The 22929-nt window shown below is 38.9% G+C and overlaps 1 protein-coding gene across 1 annotated transcript in view; it reads left to right on the top strand.

Moving 5' to 3' along the window:
* Positions 1-3976: 3976 nt before the first annotated feature.
* Positions 3977-22929, top strand: part of LOC149261535 (beta-glucosidase 13-like) — a 56387-nt gene continuing 37434 nt past the window's right edge. Inside the window, exon 1 of the mRNA XM_089369604.1 lies at positions 3977-4174. Coding sequence (XP_089225730.1) covers positions 3977-4174 — 198 coding nt within the window. The remainder of the gene's footprint in view (positions 4175-22929) is intronic.

Here is a 22929-nt window from a genome sequence, read left to right as displayed (position 1 = left end):
ATATATATATATATATATAATCTCACACGGAATCAATTTATCAAGACTATCAAGTTTACAGAGTCTCACCCTTCAAATCGATTACAATGATTTTAAAATACATATATATATCAATTATGTGTGAACTTTCATTTTACTTATGTTTATTTGTATTCGAGACAGAATCAAATATTTCTCAGTTTTCATGCTTTATGATATAGAACTCCGAATTCAACAGAAATCACAGGCTTTTGTGTTAATAACAGTATTGAAGCCTCCTTAAATTCCAGCCATTGATCTAACTTCCAACCAACGGTGCAAAATCCCGCTGACCTTTGGATCATCCCATATCACATTGCAATATTTGTTTACAAAGGGGAGGACCTTAGGCCTTAAGGAGTTGCGATGTGCGATCGTTGAAACATCACATCGCAATAAAACATTGGTGTGTGATCGAACTTCAGGCTGTAAGACAATGCAATGTACGATAGCGATCTATCGCATCACAATATCTCAGTTGGAAAGCGAACGAGCCTGGAGTATTGGAAACTTGCAATATGCGATGGGTGATGCAACCATTGACTATATCGCATTGCAATGTTTCATATGTATGAACTGAGCAATAAGCACTGTCATTGTGATTACAATATAACGTGGACCGTTGAATCAAAGGTGAGGTGATCTACGGTTTACCACCGAGCAACTCTGTTAAATAAAGGAAAGATCTGTTGTCGGGCTTATATTAAGGAAATCAAAGCAGTGAAGCGGAAGACCTGATTATAAAGGGAAAGGAAAAGGTGGGGCTGATTGTTGATATTTCTCAAAACAATTGATTCCTGCGTCAGCTCCCAATTCATATTTGGTTTCTCTTTGTGAGAGCGAAAACTATTGCAATTGGTCTCATAATTTTGGTATATCATGTTGCATTTCTTCTTTTTTCATGCGTCATAGTAGATATTTTTGAGGGTTTTATTGGTGTAAAGTTTTTTTGTTTGGGAGGAATTTTTGAATAAATTAATGATACCTATTCTTCATTATTCCCTTTGAAGCACTTCAAACTGATTTTTCAAACAAAATTTATGAAAATTTAAAAATACACACCTTTTAAGAGCTTGATTTTGAGTTTGTTGATAAGGTTGACCTTGAAACTATTATGTCTCTATGATTTCAACCTCCCAAGGTCTGAAATCACAACTTGTGATATCCCTCTATGTTTTCTTTCCAACCTCGCCATCTATATTGATCTTTTATTCTTCAAGATGAAGTTACGACAAAACTCCCACAATGACCTGATTATGGAATAGTTCAGTAGAGATAACTTGTAGGGTATTCCATGTGTCAATATTTCAACCTTTGGCCTTAAAAATAATACACGAAATATGCATTTTGTGTGGTTTCAATCTCTTTTTATAAAATTAAAATACGATGCACAAAGAAAAAGTTATGATGATTTTTCATAGTACACCGATTTGAGACTAAATTTTAGAGCATGAAAAAAAGCCTAATTTCCTTGGACCATATCTCTAAAATAATAGTGAAACAAGATTTGAAATTGTAACCATATGTTAATAACAATTGTTCCTTCATGTAGTATTAATTTCATAGTCTTAAGCTTCACATAAAATAAGTTATAGCGAAAATTCCTCGATGACCTATTTGAAGTGACAAAACCCTAGAATACCAAATGTTATGTATCTAGATCAAAAATAGCAAAGAAAGATAAGAAAATATAGATAAAAAACTAGATAATAATCCACTTTGAGGGGGAAACCTCCCTTTACATAACATAAGTGGAAAAAACTTGGATGATTCAAATGAAAAAACCTCCTTGGTATATATAGGAGTGAGGACCTTGCAGCGATGGAGGAATGTGGAGTCGAGTAATGATGTTGCAGGTTTAAGGGAATCCACACATATGCTGGCCCCACCTTTGGTCTGGGTGTTGAGGAAAGTTTTGAGAATTTTGAGGTAGGTTTTTATAGGCGGAACTGTTTTCCGTTTTTTCCATTCCCATGATTTTTTGGGTGATCGATTGTGGTTTCATTGTGCTACTCTGCAGTTTCAATCATCCTTTCATTTACCATCCTCGTGCTATTAAGTTTTTTGTCGATTTCACCTTAGGCTTCTTAGTTACTTTGGTTTCAGGTCATCGAGGGTGGACTGCCCTCAGGAGTTTCCTCCACATTGGGTTCTCTCCAAGTATTTTCACTTGCTCGAATCTTTCACTGATCGGTTCAGTTCGGTGTTAGTTTTCTAGTTTTTTCTCATTTCACTGTTATCAAGATGGTCATCCCAAGGGACTATGTGGATTTGGAATAGGCACCGGAGAATATTTTGGTAGTATGGGGTTTGGAACCGACAAAACAAAATCTAGCGAAGGTTGTCTCACCAGCTATGTCTCCACCTAGCAAAAGTAGTGGTATGGAGCTGGCATGGAATTTTTGCAGTGGCCTAGGGTTGCTTGAGGAGTAAAAACCCCCATCCACAAGGGAATTTTACTGGTTTCCAGACTCTGAAGCTCTTGAAGGTAAGGATTGTGTAGTACTGTCATGCATATTTATTGGGTTGTCGGTGGAATTACTGGTAAGCCCTAAAACCCCTCTTGTAGTCTCTGTTTCTAGGTTTCTAATGGGCATTTTGGAAGATATCGTTAGAAGTAGCAGCATTAAGAGAAAGGAAGAGTTGTAATATTTTTTAAATGAAATTTTGGGGGTTAAAGGGTCAGTTGTGAGTTTGATCTTGTACAAAACACATAATTGTAAAATTCCTGCTCTAGCATGTGCCATTAACGTCTCACAGTTTTTTTTTTTAGTTGCCGAGAATTTTGGTAATGGTGAGAACCCTTTTATTGGCTTCCGAGAGTTAAATTCTTTGGTGGGATAGCCACTTCAAAATGAACTAGGGAATGAAGTGCTAAGGTTTCCAGCTCTTCCTGGCCAAGGGTCGGAATTGGTTGGTCAACTAGAGGTGGGTTCTTTAGGGTTGAAGGAGGGTAGTCATTCCCCCATTATTGGCTTTAGTGGGTAGGCACTAGAATTTGAGGGTCTTCAAAACATTAATTTCATACCGAATGAGCCATTGGAGGGTTTCTAGGCTTTGAAATCCAAGAGGACGAAGAAACTATTTCAAAATCCCCTTTAGTTAACAGTTAGTACTCAGGCCTGAAGACGTGGAAGGGGAAGGTGATAAGAAAGAAACCAAAGAAACCGAACTTGATCTTAGGGGTCAACATGCAGATGGATGAAGCTATGGTTGCATCAGAGTGCATCATAGTGGGATGGGTAACGGGAAGACATTTCACTACAAATTTCATTATGGAATGGATAAAAAAGGAGTGGAGTGCATGGCTAGTTTCACAGACGAAGGTAATATGTTTGACCAGGGGTTGGTTCATGGTTAGATTCTCTAATGTCGAAGTTGTTGATTGGGTGCTTAAGCAAAAATGGGGTTTTGGGAAAGCTCTAGTTTTCTTTAAAACATGGACTCCCCTCTTTGATGCTCAAAGAGAAAGATTAGGAGATATCAAGTTAGAGAAAGATTCTTTGGCGAAAATCACATGGAATATCATTTGTCTTTCGCCAATAGACAAATGATATTCCATGTGATTTTCGCCAAAGAATCTTTCTCTAACTTGATATGGATCACAGAAGCCTGAACTCTATTATTAGGAGATATCCCTGTGTGGGTGTGTCTATTGGAACTTGCCCATCAGCTATAATCGATGGATGTCTTCAAGGCGATTGGGAACATTCTGGGTACTTTTTTGGAAGTTGATATGTCCTTTCAGGTGACTAAGGAAAGAAAGGTGGCACATATACTGGTTAGGTTGGACCCGAGGGAGGGTTTGGAAGATATGATGTAGATACAGGTGGATGGCTACTCTCTCACTCAAATTCTTAACTGTGAACAACTTCTCTATAGATGTCATCACTGCAACGAAGATGGCCACTTGGAAAGGGACTGTCCTTTTGGGATTAGACATTGGAGGAAGAACGGGATGGAGCTGGTACAAGAAACACATGAGCAACCTGAAGACATAGTTACGGAGCAATCAACAAATCCTGGGGAACAACAGGTAGAGGTTCTGGTTCAGATTATGGTCAAGGAGGTTCAATTGCCAGTACCTGAAGAGGTTGAAAGACCTACAAAATTACATATGCGGGATGAGATGCTAGAGGTGGAGGCATCTCATCCTGTAGGTACCATATTTTCCCCTCGTCTTTCTCATTCGATTATGTGTATTCCCCTTGTGGATCCTATTCTTAGACCTTGTCCTTCCAAGCCTCCTATTGATGGTTTTTCTCGAATGTGCAATGTTTCTTTATCCCTTGATAGTATCATTACATCAATCTTGATTTTAAATCTTTCTAGACCCCCTTTGGTAGGCTCTGGTTTACCCCTTCCTTCTGAACTTTTCCCTGACAAGCCCCATTATAACCTTGGGCCCCAGGACAAAAGAGACCATTCCGATGAACCTGTGTGCGGTCTTGATCTTATCCATGATACTGGAAGTCCCCCCAAGACTCGGCGCTAGAAAGAAAACATTTCAAAGGCCTAGTTAAAAGTAAAACTTGACATAGCCGATGGGAAACAACTCTCCCTCAAAGGGTCACTTAGAGAAGTGATGAACCCTATGGTGGTTTCCAAATGATTTTGATGTCTTTCAATTGCAGAGGGATTTCCAGCCCCAAAAAAAGGTTAGCTTTAAAACAATTACTTAAAAATGTCTATTGTGATGTTATTATGCTTCAGGAGACTCTTGGTCATGGGTATTATGCAATAAATACTTTGAGAAACATGTTTCCTTGTTGGAATTTTGTGGCATTGGAAGCATGAGGCCATTTTGGGGGTTTAGCTATGGGATTTAAGGACTACGTCTTAAAACTCTTAAATTCTTGGGGCTCTAATTTGATGCTAAGAGCAGAGGTTTACTCCTCGAATCTCTGTTCAAACCTAACTCTTATAAACATTTAAGGACCTTGTCAAGGATGTATACCCTTTTGGAACAAGTTATCTTCAAAATCTTTGCTAAATTTCTCTAAGCTTGTGGTTGGAGGGGATCTCAATGTTTCCTTAGGGTTTTTGAATCTTGGGGACCAATTGCATAGGTGGACTCATAGACTTATTGATGTTGATCTTTTGAAAGAAAAACCTACCTAGAGAAATAGAAGGGTTGGAGAGGGAAGGGTGGAAAAATGTTTAGACCAGTTCTTGATTAAAGAATATCTCGCTACTCAAATTTCTTTCTTTCGCCAGTGGGTTGGATCTTAGGGTGATTCAGATAAATTCCCAATTTTTTTGGAACTAAAAGGGGCTAGTAGGAAGCCTAACTCCCCTTTTAAATTCAACTCTTCCTCACTTAAATATTTTTCCTACAATAATTTGGTTCGTGAGATTTGGATATCTCAAAACGAAACCCAGGGTTTATCCCTTGCTCAATCTTTTATGGAGAAACTTTAAAAATTGAAACAATCAATAATATCTTGGGAAAAGAAAAAATCTTTAAGCAATGAAGTCACTCTAAAATCCATTGAGATTGAACTAGAGTCTTTAAAAAGTCTGGAAGGGGATGGGTATGAGACATAAGAGAAAAATGGAAGGATAAAATCCATGGAGGGTGAAAGGTATATGATTCTGAAAGACATCAAAGAAAAATGGAGGCTAAAAATTAGAGCCATTTGTCTTGAGGTTGGGAACAAAAACTCCAATTTTTCCAGAACTATGCCAAGGGCAGGAAAAACTCAAACACCATTTGGGAACTAAAAAATTATGATGGGGGGTCGGTATCTTCTTTCAGTGAATTGGAATCCATGAGGGTCTGTTATTTCAAATTCTTGTTTAAAGCTCCCCCTGAGGCCACCATTGCCAAAGTCATTAGGGTAGCATACGTTTCTCCTAACTTTGTTGAGGAGGGCGATAATGAGATCCTCATGGCCCATGTATCAAAGGGGGAAGTGGAGAGAGTTCTTCAATCTATGCAAAAGGAGAAGAGCTCGGGTCCTGCTAGCTGGATGGTGGAATTTTTCCAATATTTTTTTGACTTAATCGGGGATGACTTGGTTAGACTGGTGGAGGAGTCCAGAAGCAGGGGTTTTGTGCATGAACCCCTTAATTCAACCTTCTTGTCATTAATCCCTAAATTGGATGATCCTCATGGTTTTGATGACTTCAGACCCATCTTGTTGTGCAATTGTACATACAAAATTATTGCCAAAACTATTGCAAAACACTTAAAAAGAATCCTTTCAAAAAGAATTGATCAGGAACACTACGAGTTCCTTGAGGGTTGGAAAATCCATGAAGCCATTGGGGTGGCCCAGAAATCCCTGCACAATATCAAAAGACACAAAAAAAGGAATGATTGTCAATATTAATCTTTCAAAGGCATATGACAAGATTCACTGGATGTTCTTGTGTCTTTTGATTACTCATCTAGGTTTCAATATTGGTTTCATTAAGTGAGTCATGGGTTGTATAACCAATGTGAGTTTATTTTTCTCATCAACGGGACTACCTCTCCTTTTTTCACTAGCCAAAGGGGTCTTCGTTAGGGATGCCCTTTATCACCCCTTTTGTTCTTTTTTGTTGCTGAAGGTTTGAGCCAATTAATCCATTATGCCATTAGAAGGGGTGAATATAAAGGAATTGAAATTTCTATATATATTTTTATTACTCATCTACTTTTTGTGGATGACATTTTACTATTGTTTTATGGGTCTAGGGGACCACTTGCATAGTTGAATTCAATCCTAGACTTATTCCTTAAGGCAATTGGGATGAGCATTAATCCACACAAGTCCTCTATTACTCACAATGAGCTCTCTGGGGTGGATATAAATAGATCATTATTTTTATTTCCCTTTTAATTAAATCCTTTGTTGAATAGTCTCAAATACCTTGGGTTCCTCTTAAAGCTAGACTCCTACAGGAAATTAGATTGGAAATGGTTAGTTGCAAAAATTGAAAAGTGTGTCAAGCATTGGAGCTTTAAGTGGCTCTCAAGAGCAGGGCACTTGGTTCTTATAAAATATGTTTTATTGGCCATCCATGTTTACTGGATCGCTCTTACTTGGATCCATAGGAAATATTTCATTGATTAGGAAAATCTATAGTCGCTTCTTATGGGAGGGATTAAAGGAAGATGATGTTCTCCCCTGGGTTGCCTGGGAGAAAATTGTTCATCCAAAAGATAAGGGTGGGTGGGGCATAAAGGATATTACATGTTTCTCTCACTCTTTGGTAGCAAAATCAGGCTAGAGTCTTTTAACCAAGGACAACCTATGGACATTTGTGATAAAAAGGAAATATATTTATCCCCTGGACTTTGATGTCTGGCTGCGAACCCCGGAAAATTCCTCAAGAAACTCTTCGACCATCTGGAAGGCTATGATTGAGTCTTTTGACATTGTGGCTGATGGTCTATCCTAGCTTGTTGGGAATGGTACTAGTGTTCATGTGGGAGTGGACCCTTGGGTTGGTTGTAATGATATTTTTACTCTTCCAAGGGAGCTGAGAGAGTCCCTTACTAATAAGGTGGTTTACTTTCTCAATCAAATTTCAAATGACGAAAACACTTCTTTTTGGAACGAGGGTTGGAAGTCGACTGAGGATTTAAACCTTGAGCCTTAATGGGAGGGTGTATGTCTGGACTACACTATGTATTTGCAGAGAACAAATGTTCACATAAGGGAAAGGGAAGATTAACTTCAATGGGTCCACTCCCCCAATGGAATATATGCCCTGAAGTTTGGGTACATCTTGCAAATGAATTGAAGGGTTGGTGGAGATTGGCATTGGTGGTTCAAGCCTTTGTGGAAACTTGGTTGCCCAGAAAAATCCAAACTCTTATTCTGGTGCATTCTCAAGAACAAAGTCCCAACCTGGGATAACCTTCAAAAAAGAAACAAATAGGGTCCGGGTTGGTGTACACTTTGCAAAAATTTTGAAGAAAGCATTTCTCATCTTTTTTTAAGTTGCCCTTTTTCTTTAAGAATATGGGATATCTTTTTGAAGGTTGTTGGTATTAGCATGAATTGGTCTGGTTCTTCCTTGTTGGATGCTTGGAAAAATTGGTGGTCATTTACAAATGATACTCATTATAGGAACATTCCCCCGATAATTTGTTGGGGGATTTGGTTGACTCGGAACAAAATCATTTTTCAGGACCAACCTTCAAATCCGTATCCTATTGCTATTCAATGTGCCTCTATCTATGAATTGATTCCTCAAACCACTCCCTCTTTGTCTTGTTGAAACATTCAAGAAGAAATCATTAGACCCGAAATCCCATGGGAATATTTTGATGGGGCTTTTAATGCTCATGATAGATGTGGGTAGGGATCATCATACACATAAATGAACACAAAATTCTAAAAGCTTTAGTGGGTATTGGTACTAGTTCAAACAACTATGCAGAACTAAAAACTTTGAAAATCCTTTTATGTTGGTTAAGACAGTTGGGGATTGATTCAGCATAGATATTTGGTGACTCTCTGAATGTGATAAATTGGACAAACAATGTGCAGCACTGTCAAAATATTACATTGATTCCTATTTTAGAAGAAATTTCTTTTATTAAATCAGCCTTTGTTGATTTCTTTGTATGTCACATTTACAAGGAAAGGAATGTGGAAGCAGATTACTTTTCTAAAAAAGGTTTACAGCAGGCTCTAGACTCCTGACATATAATTGATTCTAACAACGGGCAGGTCACCGAGTCGGATTGGGCTCCATACTTTTAATAGCTCAATTTTTTTTTATGGTTTAAATATCTCTACTTTTTTGTGTTGTGGAGCAGTTTAGTTATTTTGAGGATTTTTGCTCTCCTTTCAGATCATGTTTTTTGTATATGACTATTGGACTATGGATAAAACACAAACTGATACTATTTTCTGTTTTTTTTCTCCAAATGTTCAGAGAGACATAGGTTTATGATTACAGATCTATAGTTACTTCATATGATTATTAGTATTGAGCAAGTGCACTTTCCACTTTCCTCAGTATGTTGTGGTTTCACTTTTTGCATATGGTGGATTCACAGTTTGGTTTTGAATGCTTTGATGCATCTACTTTGTAACTTTTTATTTCCTTAATAAAGAATTCAATTTTCCTGTGGAAAGAAAATATATATATATAAGAATCTAAAGGGTCAAAATATAATTAGGGCCTACATAAAAATAATAATGTAAGGGCACAAAAATAATAATAGTGGGCTTTTATGGAGCACAAAGATAATAATATGGGGTTAAAATATTATTATGGGGACCTAACCCCTAATGAATCTATGGATGGCATGATTGGATAATCATCTTTGAGAATTTTCCAATGGTATATCACACTCTCGAAAACTCCTCCTGGATGAGAAGTTATTTCCATTTGAAAATAAAAATTGGTAAAGAACCTAAACTATTGGGAAAAACCCACAAACCTCAAATATGTTAAATATCACACATGTTTGAGACTAGGTTAAGGCTCCTTGGTAGATTGATGGTGAAAAGCATTCCAATTTTCCTAAATTTTAACAATGTTTAAAAGCCATTCAATTATGCATGAATCTAATTAATGTGGTAGCCACAAAAATAATTGTAAGGTGGATTCTCTCAACATGCACGAAGTTTAACTCTCTTCTCTGGGAAAGTAAAGACGTGACATATGGTAGATGCTTAGTGGGTTCACACATGGTTAATTTTCATTGGTTGGAAGGAATGATGTGGAAACAATGATGATGTGATGATGATGTGGAGTGACGTGTCAGTTGGATGACATCAGTAGGGTACCATGGCACCACTAGGGACCGCCATGTGGTTGGTAGTAATCGTACATTCTAATTGGTCAATCGCCAAAAAATGGGTGACACATGGAACCTCTCACAAGTTTCTACATGGAATGATGATCTCATGCTAATGTAAGCATGCTAATTACCATTGACCCCTAGGGACTATTGAAAATCTAGCAAGAAAATATCAATTTGACTTTGCCTTGGTCAAACTAGAGAAAATTTGATTTTTTATTTTAGTAGAATTCTTGGAGGTAGTTAAATGAGTTGTCATGGCACTTGTCACTCAATTAACTCAGTTAATTCGAGTTGGGGAAGCTTGAGTTTAGTTCAACATGATTAATTTTTAATTTGTAGCAATCTATTTTAGTTAATTTGAGTTATTGTTAGTTTAACTAGTTCTAACTGTCACAAGAACTAGTGGAGGTCAAGTTGTGGAAGTGGAACTTCAACCACACTCAGTGATCAATAAATTAATGGATTAATCAACCTAAAATAATTGTTGCATGCAGAGAATTCAAGTTACCCATTTGAGATGGAGATTCCAAGGTAGTGTACTATCAGTTGTAGCATATTCAAATGTGTATAGGTGGTGCATGTAGTTAGAGGAAGGGCCTAAGGTAATTGTGCAATTCCATGGTGTGAAAGTTCTAAAAAATAGGGGCAATTTCCCAAGGGAACATCGCAAGGAAATAGGATCTTGGAGGCCTTGAAAATTGGCTAAGTTTTGGCCAAATTCAGTGTGCCATGAAGAGGGATAGATTATACACTTTTAGGGTGTGCTCAAGCTTTGAGCAAGCATATGTATTTCACCCCTATTCTCTGATTAATGCAATACAACTAGTAAGGGGTTTTGAGCAGTTGCTTTCCCCTACATAAATATATATGCATGAGTGATGTTTCCTTTTACATGTTTATGATTCTTGTTTTGGATGGTGAATTAACTTCCACATATCAGTAGAGTGGCTTCAAGTCTCGTGTTTAGTAAATTTAATGAACAATATTGAATAAACACATTAATTTCTACATGGTATCAGAGTTGGAATCACTGTAGATCATATATTTCGAAATTGTCATTATAGGAGGTTCAAAGTTGAAGATTATGGTTGCAGGTTTTCTTTGGGACTAAGAATATGGATTTCAATGCACTAAGGCTTGAGTATGACCTTGAGGGATGCTCAAATTATGTTGCATGGAAGGACCGCATGGAGGAAGTCCTAGAGGATAATGGGTTGAAGGAATTCATTGATAATGATATTCCAAAACAAGAAATATTTGATGCTAAGGATATGGTAGATTGGAAGAAGTGTGTAGAAAAGGCAAGGAGAATCATATTGGAGGGAGTATGTGACCATATTTTCTCCGATATCCATGGGAAAGAGACTTTGTATGCATTGTGTTAAGCACTGACATATTTGTTCTAGAATAGTAGGGACCATAGGAAATTGGCACTCAAGGACAAACATTGAAATATCAAGATGCAGAGGAATGAGAGCATTCCACAGTACTTGAGCAGGTTCACACAATGTCATGATGAACTTGGTTAAGCTAGGTTACTGTAGAAGAGGATGATTCGGTGAGCCTAGCCCTTGTAGACCTTCCCCATAGTTGGCACAACTTCCAAGATTAGATGAATGGGAGGGAGAAACTACCAAATTGGGAATGTCTGTGGTCCGATTTGGTAGAGGAGGAAATAAGGAGGAATACCATAAACGAGACTTCATCCAAGGGTGAGGATGAGGAAAATTCTGTCTTCGCTAGAAAGGAAAATAAATGGAAAGGGAAGAAATCCAAGTCCAAAGAAAAATCTAGTTAAGGGGGAAGAAGAAATACTTGTCTAGAATTGAGTGCTTTCACTGTTATGAATTCAAGCACTATGCCACAAATTGTCCACACAAGAAGACAAGAAATAAGACACCAGGAGGAGAAGCGAGTGAAGCTTTGGCTTCACAGTTAGAGCTTTATTTTACTCTCATTGCATGCATGGTCATCACAGTGATGGGAAGCGTGTAGTACCTTGAAAATGGTGATTCATTCCATATGACAAAAAATATTTTTTCAGTAGTTTGGAGGAGAAGAATCTCAAGATGGGAGATGATGGAAGGTACAACGTGACCAAGAATGGTACAATCACCTTTCAGAGAGAGTCAGGCTCCCCTCTCAAACTTCAGGATGTGATGTTTGTTCCAGGTCTAAAGAAGAATCATGTCTCCTTTGCAATTTTGGAAGATCATGAAGATGATGTGATCTTCAGCAAAGAAAAGGCATTCTTGAGACACATAGCCATGGGAGAGGTAAACTAGATCAGGGTTCGTGTGAAGAACCTCTACAAGCTAGATGTGGAGGATTGTGCTACATTGAGCACAAATGCGGAGAAGGTGCAGAGTTGGCATGTCAATGAACTTTGGCATAGAATACTTTTCCATTTGCATAATGGCACTTTGAATATCATGCAGCAGACTACCACATGCCTCCCCAAATGAGCAATAGAGTGTTGAAATATGGCAACAAGAATATTCCAATTTAATTTGTCCTTGAATTAAATTGTGAATTAAAATCGAATTTAGTCTTAACAGCTACTTGGAAATAATTAATTAATTTATTTTAAATTAATTAGTTGGAGAAATTCAAGATAGAAGTATTTATGAAGTCATGCAAGAGTTATCCCTTAAATTAAGGAGATAAGATTGAGTTATATTTGAGTTGTAATTAGTTAACTCAATTTACTGAGTTAAGTCTAGTTAAATTAGTTCCAAACTATTTGAGGAACTAATAGTGAGTTAATAGTCAGTTGATGCATGCGTGCACTCAATTAGTGCTACTCCAGTTAACTGAATATTCCCTCATCAAAAACTCATGCATGTCTATTTTGAGAAAGACCCAGTTGAGATTAAAGTCAAGGACAATGTACTATTACTTGCATGTGTTTTCTCATGGAGAAAACTCATGCATGCCATCAAGGATTTAATTCTTGAGGATTGCGTAGGTTTGAAGGGAGATCATCCACTTGGTAACAAGAGAATCATCCCAGAGGAAAAATGCAAGGAAATAGGAGCTTGGAGGGCAGAGAGGAAGGCTGGAGAGAAGCCAAGATTGCTTGTGAGCATCTGCGAGGATTGTACTGAGAGCTGGCTAGCCGCAAGAGCTAAGGCTTTGTATAATTCCCATGTATTTCCACCTTGTATGATAATACAGATAGTGGGATTTTTAGCTGAGGCTTTCCCCAAAGTATTTTCATGTGTATTGTGCCATTGATTCTTCTTCTTCTGGTTATATTGTTTAGCTCGCTCTTTAAGCTTCCGCAAATTGATAGTAGAAGTAGGTTATAGTATTCTTCTTTGATTTATATTTCATTATTGGGTTAACCTATCACATATTTTCTACATGGTTTTGGAGACGTGAACAGTATACTAAGATGAGAATTCGAAGTTTGAAGTTCGAGGTTGCAAGTGCAGATCAAATTCATATCATACTTCAAGGTTGGCCAATAGCGTTCTATGGCTTGCGACTCGAGTATGCCTTGGAAGGTAGTTCGAATTACATAGCATGGAAAGATAGAATGGAGGTTGTATTAGAAGACAATGGCTTGAAGGAATTCATTGATCAAGAAATCCCAAAGCCGACTTCAACTAATGCATAAGAGTTGGCTAAGTGGAAGTGTGTGGCAAAGACGAGATGAATCATCCTTGAGGTACTTCGAGACCATACTGTCTCGAGTCTCGATGGGAAGGATACTCCATTTTCAATGTGGAAGACATTGAAGGACCTCTACTAGAACAGTAGTGGCTAAAGGAAATTGGCACTCAAGGATAAGCTTTGAAGAATCAAGATGGAGAAGGGTGATACTATCTCCACATATCTGAACAAGCTCACCACCTTCAGAGATGAGCTTGGCAGTGTCGGAATAACTACTGCCAATAATGATATGGTGAGCCTAGCTCTCCTTGGCCTTCCAAAGAGTTGGAATAGCTACCAAGACTCTCTAAATGGAAGGGAGAAACTGTCGGATTGGGAACGATTGTGGTCGGATCTTATGCGGGACGAGATCAGGAGGAGCACACGAGATGGTTCTTCATACAAGAATGATGATGAAGAAAATCTGTCCTTAGCAAGTAAGGCAAGGAAAGGGTGCTATGTGTGGAGCATGATTGTTCAGAGGTCTTTGTTTCAGCCAGATGTATACCCCAGGAAATTTGTACACCCCTCCACGCTGGGGGGTGCAGGGGGGACTTATCCCCCCCATGGGGGTCTGGGGGCTAGCAGTCGCCCAGCAGGGGTTCGGGGGCAACTCCCCCGAAGCCAAAAATAGATGTAAAATTGCCTTGTAAAAGTATAGTAATTTCTAGTCAATTTGGGCCGTTCATTAGACGAATGATCTGATGGTAGAAATTATGTTTAGTTTATGGTTTTTTGCCCTAGAAGAAAACCCCTCTCTTTGTATGAGGGCATTGTATTTGAGGCTGTGACATAGATGTGTATTCTCTGAGTGAGAAATAGAGAGGTGAGACTGTGAGAGAAAACAGAGGATATTACAGCGGATCTGTTGTAGGTTGTGTCTCTTCATTTTGCTAGATAATAGAAAGGAAGGACTGGCTGTTCAGGGTGGATGTAGCCCAAACTGGGTGAACCATGTATATCTGTGTCTCTCTTGTTTTATGCATTTTCTGTGTTTATATTTCTGCAATATTTTATGTGTTCCATTGCTCCGTAATATATAATTTTCTAACAAAGGGAAGGGGAAGGCTTCCCATTTCAAATCGAATTCTTCTCATGGAGTGAAGAAGGGTGACATGTCTAAAGTAATATGCTTTAATTGTCACAAGATGGGACATTATGTGACTAATTTCCCATCGAAGAAGTCCAAGAAGGGATCCTTGGAAGGATCGGAAGGTGAGGCATTAGCCTCTCAGTTCGAAATGGACTTTACCCTCATCACATGCATGGTGTCATCAATGATGGGTTGTGTCTAGTATCTTGACAGTGGAGCCTCATTCCACATGAGGAGAAAGACCTCAAGATGTGCATAGAGATGGGTGACGATGGAAGGTATAGTGTTTCAAGAGTGGGCACGGCTTCTTTTAAGAGGGAGCATGGAGCTCCTCTCACCTTGACAGATGTAATGTATGTGCCTGGACTGAAGAATAACTTGGTATCGGTCGTAATGTTGGAGGAAAAGGGTTACGATGCTGTCTTCAGTGAAGGAAAGGCATTCCTAAGACACATAGCCACGAGTCAGACCAAGAGGATGGGGATTCGGGTGAAGAATCTCTATAAGCTAGAGGTAGATGATTGTGTAGCATTGAGTACGAAAGAAAAATTGGTGCAAATCCAAGACATTGGTGAGTCATGGCACAGGAAGTTGGGCCATTTGCATCATGGGGCTTTCAAGATAATGCAGCAGATATCTATAGGACTCCCCAAAGGTAAACTTGACCAAGTTGACACATGCAAAGGTTGTACCTTGGGAAAGTACACTAAGTCTTCCTTTCATGATCGAGACAGTCGAGCAGAGGCTATCTTAGAGCAAGTTCATACTGATTTGTGTGGACCATTCTCGACGACATCCACAGCAAAGCAAAGGTATTATGTGATTTCCATTGATGACTATTCTCGTAATTGTTGGATTTATTTCATGCAAAAGAAGGACCAAACTTTCACAAAGTTTTGTGAGTTCAAAGCTTTGGTCGAGAAAGAGTCAGGGAAGAAGATCAAAGCCTTGAGAAGTGACAACAGTGGAGAATATTTCTCTTAAGAGTTTAAGGAATTTTGTGCAGCAGAAGGAATTAAACGAGAGTTGACGGCACCTCATAACCCATGGCAGAATGGGGTGGCCGAGAGGAAGAACATAACTATTGTAGGGGCAGCATGGGCAATGCTGCATGACGAAGGCCTACCACTTCACTTGTGGGTTGAGGCATGCAACATAGCGGTCTATTTGCAGAATAGAAACCTACATCACATAATTGGGATGAAGACACCAGAGGAAGATTTCTCTGGTAAGAGACCAAATGTGGGTCACTTCAGGATCTTTGGCTCATTGACATATTGCCACGTGACAAAGGATGCACGGAAGAAGCTTGAGCTGACAGCAGAGTTGGGGATATTTGTGGGGTACACTGATACACCTCACAACTATCGGGTGTACTTGCCTACCAGTCGGAGGACAGTGGTTCGCAGAGATCTTAAGTTTGATGAGAAGAAGGCCATGCAAGTTTCCCTTGAGAGGGAGCTCCAACTACAGGCTATGGAGGAACTGTTGGTTCCTAAGGAGGAGGAGCCTCAGACTAATGTAGAGCAGCCACATGCAGAGGTTCCAAGAGTGAAGACATCCACTCAAGCAACGTCTTCAAGAGATGGATGGAAGCGCAAAAGAGAAGATGACAGATTGTTGAAGGATGTGAGAGAGAATATGGGAGCACCATATTCTCAGCGTAGACAGAGGAGGTCACTTGAGAGGTACACTGGATACATGGCCCTTGCTGGGGAATGTGCTGAGACCAAGCCATCTTCCCTTGAAGAAGCAGTGTAGGAGCCAATTTTGGTTGATTCTATGGTGGAGGAGTATGACTCCATAGTTTGTAACAGTGTTTGGGACGTGGTTCCGAGACTGGAGAATAAGTCAGTTGTGAGTTACCGTTGGCTTTACAAGGTAAAGCAAGTTGCTGATGGTAGTGTGGAGAAGCATAAGCCAAAATTTGTTTCTCATGGCTTTTCATAGGTCGATGGGATTAACTATGATGAGACTTTTTCTCCTGTAACAAGGTACTCATCTATCAGATCTTTGTTGGCACTATCAACATAGATGGGTTGTAAGATCCATCAAATGAATGTGAAGGCTGCATTCCTCAATGGCTAGATTGAGGAAGAGGTGTACATAGAGCATCCGGAAGGTTTTGAGACCTTCGATCATGATTCACAAGTGTTCTGACTCAAGAGAATGTTGTACGGGCTGAAGCAAGCACCTCGTGCTTGGTACACCAGGATAGACAACTACTTCACCAGGTTGGGCTTCACAAAGAGTGAAGCGGATGTGAACCTATACCACATCGTGGTGAAAGGTAAGTTGTTGATCATCGTACTTTATGTTGATGATCTCATATTGACTGGTGATGATCAGTTGATCATGTCTTGCAAGGAGGACCTTGTAAGAGAATTTGAGATGAAAGGCATGGGTCTCATGCATTACTTCCATTGCATGGAAGTGTGGTAGAAGGATGGGGAGTTGTTTGTGTCTCAGGGCAAGTATGCCAACGAGACACTCAGGAGATTCCACATGGAGAAGTGCAAGCCCATGCAGACTCCTCTAGTAGATAACTAGAGGACAACGGTTTCTACTTCAAGAGAAGTGGTAGAGGCTACTGTGTACAAGTAGCTTGTGGGTTCACTGATGTACTTAGTGAACACATGACCAGATTTGTGCTATGTGGTGAACCAGCTGAGTCAAGCGATGGTTCAGCCTACCAAGATGTTTTGGAAGGCAGAAAATCATGTATTGAGATACCTCAGAGGCACATCTCAGTATGGATTATGGTACAGACGAATAAAGGGAGTGAAGCTACAGGGCTTCACTGATGCAGATTGGGCAGGGAGTCCATCAGATCAGAAGAGCACATCAAGAGGGATTTTCAACCTTGGGTCAATGGCAGTTTCTTGGTACAGCAGGAAATAGAGGTCGGTTGCACTCGGCTCGACAGAGACAAAATACATGGCTACAATTCAGGCAGCATGTGAGGCCATATGGATGCAGAAAATCCTAGTTGGTTTGCTTGATCAAAGGATAGACCCAACTGTGATCTATTGTGATAACCAGAGTTGTATCAAACTCTCTGAGAATCAAGTATTTCATGATAGGTCCAAGCACATTGACATCCTGTATCATCATCTCAAAGACTGTGTAGCGAGGAGGATCATGTTGCTACAACATATTTTGACATAGGAGCAAGATGCTAACATTTTGACAAAGGCATTATCAAAGTGTAAATTCGAGTTCCATAGGGACAGGATCGAGGTGGCAGATAATCCCTTTCTTGTTGAGAGGGAGTGTTGAAACATGGAAACAAGAATATTCCAATTTAATTTGTCCTTGAATTAAATTGTGAATTAAAATCGAATTTAGTCTTAACAGCTACTTGGAAATAATTAATTAATTTATTTTAAATTAATTAGTTGGAGAAATTCAAGTTAGAAGTCTTTCTGAAGTCATGCAAGAGTTATCCCTAAAATTAAGGAGATAAGATTGAGTTATATTTGAGTTGTAATTAGTTAACTCAGTTTACTGAGTTAAGTCCAGTTAAATTAGTTCCAAACTGTTTTAGGAACTAATAGTGAGTTAACAGTCAGTTGATGCATGCATGCACTCAACTAGTGCTACTCCAGTTAATTGAAGATTCCCTCATCAGAAACTCATGCATTTCTATTCTGAGAAAGACCTAATTGAGATTAAAGTCTAAGATAGTGTACTATCAGTTGCACATTATGTTTTCTCATGGAGAAAACTCATGCATGCAGTCAAGGATTTAATCATTGAGGATTGTGCAGTTTTGAAGGGAGATCATCCACTTGGTAACTGTTCTGAAACAAGCTCACAAAAAGATAGAGAATATCGATCAACGCCTTAGAAATAAGCCTCTTCGAGGGGGAAACCTCCTTTACATTACACAAATGAACAATTCTTTGATGATACAAATGACAAGACCTCCTTTCTATATATAGGAGTCTAAGGGGTCATAATATAATCAGAGCTGACATAACAATAATAATGTAAGGGCATAATAATAACAATAGTGGACTTCTATGGGGCACAATAATAACAATATGGCGACTACTTGAGCACAACAATATAATAAGGGGGTTGTACTAATAACAATAAGGGGTTACACTAGTAGTATAGGGACCTAACATTCCCCTCTCCTTCAAAAAGTGTTGTCCTCAACACTTGAATAGTCCTTGAATAAAATTCTCATCCTTCCATGTGGAATCTTCAGCAGGTAAGTTCTCCCACTTGATGAGATACTCTTAAATTGATCGATTTTGTACTTGTCGACTTCTCGGTTCTGTGAATGCTTCAAGTTCCAATATGATTTTTCCTTCCTTGTCAAGTTCTAGAAATATTATTGGAACTGGGATCTTCAGCAACTTTTGAATGAGTTCGCACCCTTCTTCGCCATTCTTCCATTCATCCCTTGCTTTGTTTATCAAATTTGGTTGGATAATTATACCAACCTCTACCATTTGTGCAACCAAATGTTCAATTTCACTCCTTTGGGCATAAGGATATCTATAAGGCCTGATATTTGGAGGAACACTTCTTGGAATCAAATGAATAACATGATCATGATCACAAATACGTGGGAGACCTTTGGGAGTCTCAAATATCTTGGAATGATTGCCTAAGAATTTTTGGAGACCTGAAGAAATAGATGATTTCGATGTGGGAACCATTAGTGAACATAATTGTGCAATTATGCCTCATTGTTATTTCTTTAGAAGCTTTGTCATTCCGTTAGAGCTAATTATCTTTCTTGGTTTCCCTGTGATAACCCTTAATTCAACTTCCTTTCCTTTCAAAGAAAATTTCATGAAAAGTTCTTGAAAATTAAAAGATATTGTACCCAAGGATTGTAGCCATTGGACTCTTAGTACAACATCAGTACCACCCATTGGAACAGAAAGAATTGGGCTATTCAATACATATTCTCCCATGGATAGCTTGATATTATGGCACTTTCGAGAGCAATTTATGGTTCCTCCACTTACAACCATCACTTGACACTCTGGTTTTGGATATAGGAAGAAATTCAACTCCTTGGCTATCTTACAATGAATAAAATTATGGGTACTACCCGAATCAATCAACACTATTACCTTTTTCTTCTTGACATGTCCTTCTATCTTTATAGTTTGAGGAGTGGTAATTCTAACCAATGCATTGCAAGATATGGTCGGATTCATTTCTTCTTTCTCTAGCATTGGTTCCTGGTGAGTATCCTTTTCTTTTGATGTTTCTTGATACTTTTCTTCCTGATATTTCACTGCTTGAACCTTCTTCAACTTGATGTGTTCTTCTATCTTGAGAGTTTGAGGAGTGGTAATTCCTAGCATTGCAATACCATATATGGTCGGATTCATTTCTTCTTTCTGTGGGGTTGGTTCCTAGTGTATATCCTCTTCTTTTGATGTTTCTTGATTTTTTTCTTCCTCCTCTTCATAATCTATGTAAAATAATTTCTTCTCAGCACACTTATGACCTTTAGTGTATTTTTTATCACAATTGTAACAAAGCCCTTTTGCTCTTTTTTCTTCTAATTTTTGTGGTGTCAACCTTGTAGGTTGTGGAATGCTGATGAGCCCCAAAAATGGATAATTATATGCGCTCATTCAACCTCCTAATTTGACTTAATCCACCATTCTCATTAGTTTATTGCATGCTTTTGATTATATTTATGCTAATAGAGTGAATTGGGTTAGTCATTATGCCAACAAGTCTAATGTGTGCTTTGTGTAGTCCTTTTGGTCAATCTGGAGACAAAATCAAAGGTTTTAATGAGCACTTGGCAGCCAAATTCGTGGGAGAACAAGGGAGAGGATTTGTAGGAAGGTGTCCCCTTCATTTATGGGCCCTTACCTCGAATTCTCCACCATCAGCTCGAAGTTCAAGGGCCACAAAATCGATTAGCACGAGGGCAGCCAAGCAAGTCAAGTAGGACTGCTGTTAACTGCAAGTTTTGGGCAGCCGAGTCCCTAAAGTTTAGGAGGACTGTCGGGGTCCTCAATTTGTATAAATAAGAGGGCTTAGGGCCTCATTTCAGTTAGTCACTTTTTAGTCACTTTGTAGGCATAAGTTGGCTAGTTTGTAGTTCGATTTTTAGTCATTTTTTAGGCACTAGTTTAGCTCTGCATTTTCAAGTTTTCGTTGTGGACAGTTTTTGATGTAACTCTTCTTTTCTTGCTCAATAAAGATGAATCCAGCTTTGCACCAGCTCTAAATCTCTCTTAGGAGACTGTAGATCTTGGGGTTGGGCCCATCTCAAGTGCCTAGTACCTCCTTTGTTTACTTTCATGTGTCTTTGCTGCGTTCTTAGAATAAAGTCTGTTATTTAGATTTAAATCTTGCTTTGTTATTTAGAGTGCTTTTGATGATTAAAAAGGATTTTTATGTTCACATTGAGTTGATAGGTTATTAACAGGGAAGAGCTTCAGAAAAAGGCCATCAAGCACCTCTGATTTCACCTCTCCCTCAATGGGATCAGGAGCTGGGATCAAGGTGACCTTGCTGCCAACAAAAACATAGTCTTTGCTTTGCCATGCAATCATTAGTGTTTGATTTTTATTTGCAGAAGTTGGTTACATGTTCAGAGTCTTGATTGCTTAGTTTGCATAGAATTTCACATTATTTCGTTGCAAATAAACTACTGTTCATTTTCCTTGCTGTTATTTAGGTCAAATTAGGTCAAGATAGCTAGATCTTGGGTTTGCATAGCCTTTGTTTGGTCAGTTTTAGAAAATTGTGTGCAAATCACCTGTATTACCTCTCTATCTACCTTTCCTCCATCAAATAATCTGCTCCAACCCTTAATCCATGATTCCTACCCTTCATTTGCCATACTTTTCCCACCTTACCCTAATTTCTACATTCTTGTGCATCATCGCTTCCTCCATCCGTGAACCAAATCCAATCGCTCCTTAGCCTCATGCGCCGGGTCCTAAACCCCTTAACATCATTATCCAGCCTCCATTTCCACTTTCCCACCATTTTTCCTCCATCAACCCTCCAAAATCCACTTTTCGGAACATCCTGTAGAAAATTACAGAACATCCTGTAGAAATTCCAGAACATCCTGTAGAACCCCTGCAGACTTCCTGTAGAAGCTCACGAATGAGGTTTCTTGGTAGCCAAACTCTGTGAAACTCTATGAAAGGGTGTTAGGGACCCCTTAGGCCCTCTCTTAACCTTCCCGACCTCCTCCAAGCATTTCCTCTCACCAATCCACCTCTGCATAGTCAAAAATAGTTAAATCGCATGCATGATAATTCTAACAACTTATTCAAAAATACAAAAAGATGTTTTTTTCAGATGTTAATGTAGAAGTAGCTTAAACACATGCATTTTACCTTCCTAGAAGTCAATGGCATCTCTTTGAGTAGCTTGCATCCTCTTTCTTACATCAGTAGGGTTAGGTGGTAAAATTAGGGTTTGCTAGGGTTTACATTTCCTTTTAGCTTTCCAATTTCTTTCTGTGAGTAGATTAGCCTTCCTTGAGTTAGCTTTCGTCCATCAGTTAAAAAGCTTCTTCTAAGAGCTCATAGAAGTTGGCTTAAGCTTCTAGCGAACTTGTGCCAGCTGACCAAGTGACAGCTGCGGCAAGAGCTAGTACTTGTGCATACAGTACCGTCGCTTCCAAGTTTGTTACGAACTACCGAGTTGATAAAATTAAAGAAGGGAGTTCCAGGAGTTGCAGCATTATTGTTGCAATATTGGGGCTCACCACTCTTTTTGGTGCCGTTGCCGGGGAAGCGTCAGAGTATTGGTGATTGCTGCTTTTCTTCTATTTTCTACTACAACCTTCTGCTAAGTAGTTTATTTCATTTCCATTCTGCAATTTCATTTCCGCAAAAGTAGAGTAGACATTTCCTGCTTTCATAGATTAGCATTTCAATTCCGCAATTTCAATTCTGCAAGCGTAGATTAGCATTTCAATTCCGCAATTTCAATTCTGCAAGCATAGATTAGCATTTCATTCCTGCAATTTCATTTGAGCAAAATAGATTAGTCCTTTCTTGCTTTCATTTCAATTCCACATTTTCATTTCAGCAAGATAGTCAGTTGCAGTTCAATCTATTTTAGTTTTGTAGGTACAAGCAAAAATCAACCAAAAAGATTTACTTTCATGCCTTGTAGGAGTAGAGATAATTCAGAAAAATGATTGCACAACACCCCCACTGCTTCACACAGCCAACCTTCTCTCTTCTTCGATGGCTGTGATTAAAGAACCCTTAGGTGGACCACAAGACATATTTGAAGAACCTCAAGGGAAGAAGAAGAAGAAAACATTTCTCTGGAGCAAATGGCTACAAATAGAAATGTTGGGAGCAGTACCTTGTCCAAAAACGAATTTGCAAATCAGATGGAAGATTTCAAGAGTGATATGAGGCAGTTTCTTGCCATGCAACTGGAT

Source organism: Pinus tabuliformis, chromosome 6 (genome assembly GCF_031772625.1).
Source record: "Pinus tabuliformis cultivar Carrire ecotype Pingquan chromosome 6, CPIR1, whole genome shotgun sequence".
In the NCBI taxonomy this organism is placed as follows: domain Eukaryota; kingdom Viridiplantae; phylum Streptophyta; class Pinopsida; order Pinales; family Pinaceae; genus Pinus; species Pinus tabuliformis.
Note: the sequence above shows the minus strand (reverse complement) of the source record. Positions and strands in the feature narration are given on the sequence as shown.